This window comes from Lottia gigantea (assembly GCF_000327385.1).
Source record: "Lottia gigantea unplaced genomic scaffold LOTGIsca_1604, whole genome shotgun sequence".
Taxonomy (NCBI): Eukaryota; Metazoa; Mollusca; class Gastropoda; family Lottiidae; genus Lottia; species Lottia gigantea.
This window is the reverse complement of record NW_008707975.1, coordinates 8,072-9,787: the sequence shown is the minus strand read 5'-3', so window position 1 is coordinate 9,787 and position 1,716 is coordinate 8,072. Positions and strand designations below refer to the sequence as shown.

Sequence of the window (1,716 nt, the reverse complement as noted above, 5' to 3'; positions counted from 1 at the left end):
ACATGGTTTTGGGGAGGGATGTTCCTTACCCTGTGAAAGACATAGAACTATCTGAAAGATTAATGAAGAGAAATTCCTCCGTTCAGGAATCATCTGGTAGTGGAGAAGGAGTTGATAAACAGATATCAGCACCACAAGGAGAAAAACGGCGACCTAATAGGATACGCCGCAAATCATTTTCTTTCCCAGAACCAAACATGGTTTTGGGAAGGGATGTTCGTTACTCTCTAAAAGACATAGAACTATCTGAAAGATTAAAGAAGAGAAATTCCTCCGTTGACCTTTCGAACTATCTCATCCATGGAGCTAAAAAGAACGACACAATTTCGATATATCAAAACAGAATTAGAGGAGAGAATGAAAGCATGGTTAAAGATATTCTGGCAGATCTCATTAGAAACCTAAATTTTGCTGGTGACACTCCTGAAGATCTCGAAGATATAGATGTATCTGCCAGAATAGGTACACTGCATCCTAAAAAAGGTATAATTATTTTTATTTACTTCAAATATTTAACATTTCATCATCTGAAATTCTTAGGGTTGACCATACCCACTAATTTATTTTCCTAATAGGTTGATGTTGGATAGACTGTTCTCAGGTATCTTAAGATAAATAATTCTGCCCTTCAAAATATAAATTTATATTCGCCCTAAGATTCAGTATAGGAACTGTTTCAATCCAATGTAGTTCATGTTAATCTGGTTTTAAAATACGAATGTTCTTTTCTAATTTCAGCTAAGAAACCCTCCAAGATGCGAAGGATCGGAGCAGCCTTACGTCGTGTTGGTCGCAGTTTAATTTGCCCCTTCACATCTTGTCTTAAATCATCTTAAATAACCACTTTATTTTTATTATTTCTTTAAGATATAAGTTCAGATTTTGAAACCTTTTTGATGAAACGTCACTGGAAACCTTTATCTAATTCAACCATAGTCGAGCAAATATATTTCTGATCATTCGGATCAAATTCAAAACTTTAACACGAGCTGTCCTCTTTATTTTTTGGTTCTTCTATACCTACAGTGTTCTAAAATATTTCTCTATAAAGATGTTGTTTTAAACACATGTAGAGTTGAATTTTTGTGTCCATTGAAAATGATAGTAACTTTGTCATAGAAACTAAATAATTGTACTTTAAAACCACTCTTGTACTTATTTTGATTTCTAAATAGAAGTGTAGATTTATCTGCATTGTATAAAAATTAAAGATGGATACTACAATGCTTAAATGGATTATTTATTTATTTATTATCTTACCTAGATTCCTTTTTTTATTTTCTTCCTCAACATGGCCTAGAAAAAATACAATTACGTAAGTTTCCAATTTCAGTAATTCCCTTTAAGACTTAAAAACCCTTAGCATGAGATTCCCATAGCGTCATAAGAAATATGCATTCAAGAGTTCCCTTTGAGAGTCACTTAATGACTTGACCATGTGATTCTCACCGAGAGTCACTAAGACCCTCTTAACATGAAATTCCCATAGCGTCATTAGAAACACTTATTCAAGAGTTCCCTTTGAGAGTCACTTAATGACTTGACCATGTGATTCTCATCGAGAGTCACTAAGACACTTTAAACTGAAATTCCCATAGCGTCATTAGAAACACACCATTATACTTTGCAGGTCCCCTTTTCGTTATTACAGAAGAACATATAAGGAATGTGTGAGGGTGTGTGTGTATGAGTATGAAACCGCTATATCGGTTCTTT

The 1,716-nt window shown here is 33.9% G+C and overlaps 1 protein-coding gene across 1 annotated transcript; it reads left to right on the top strand.

Annotated features, from left to right (window-relative positions):
* Positions 1-2: 2 nt before the first annotated feature.
* On the top strand, positions 3-836 carry LOTGIDRAFT_176490 (hypothetical protein; the record flags this gene model as incomplete). The annotated part of the gene is made up of 2 exons (XM_009051216.1): positions 3-483; positions 739-836. 2 exons carry the CDS (start codon positions 3-5, stop codon positions 834-836), a joined length of 579 nt encoding a protein of 192 aa, XP_009049464.1.
* Positions 837-1,716: the final 880 nt, after the last annotated feature.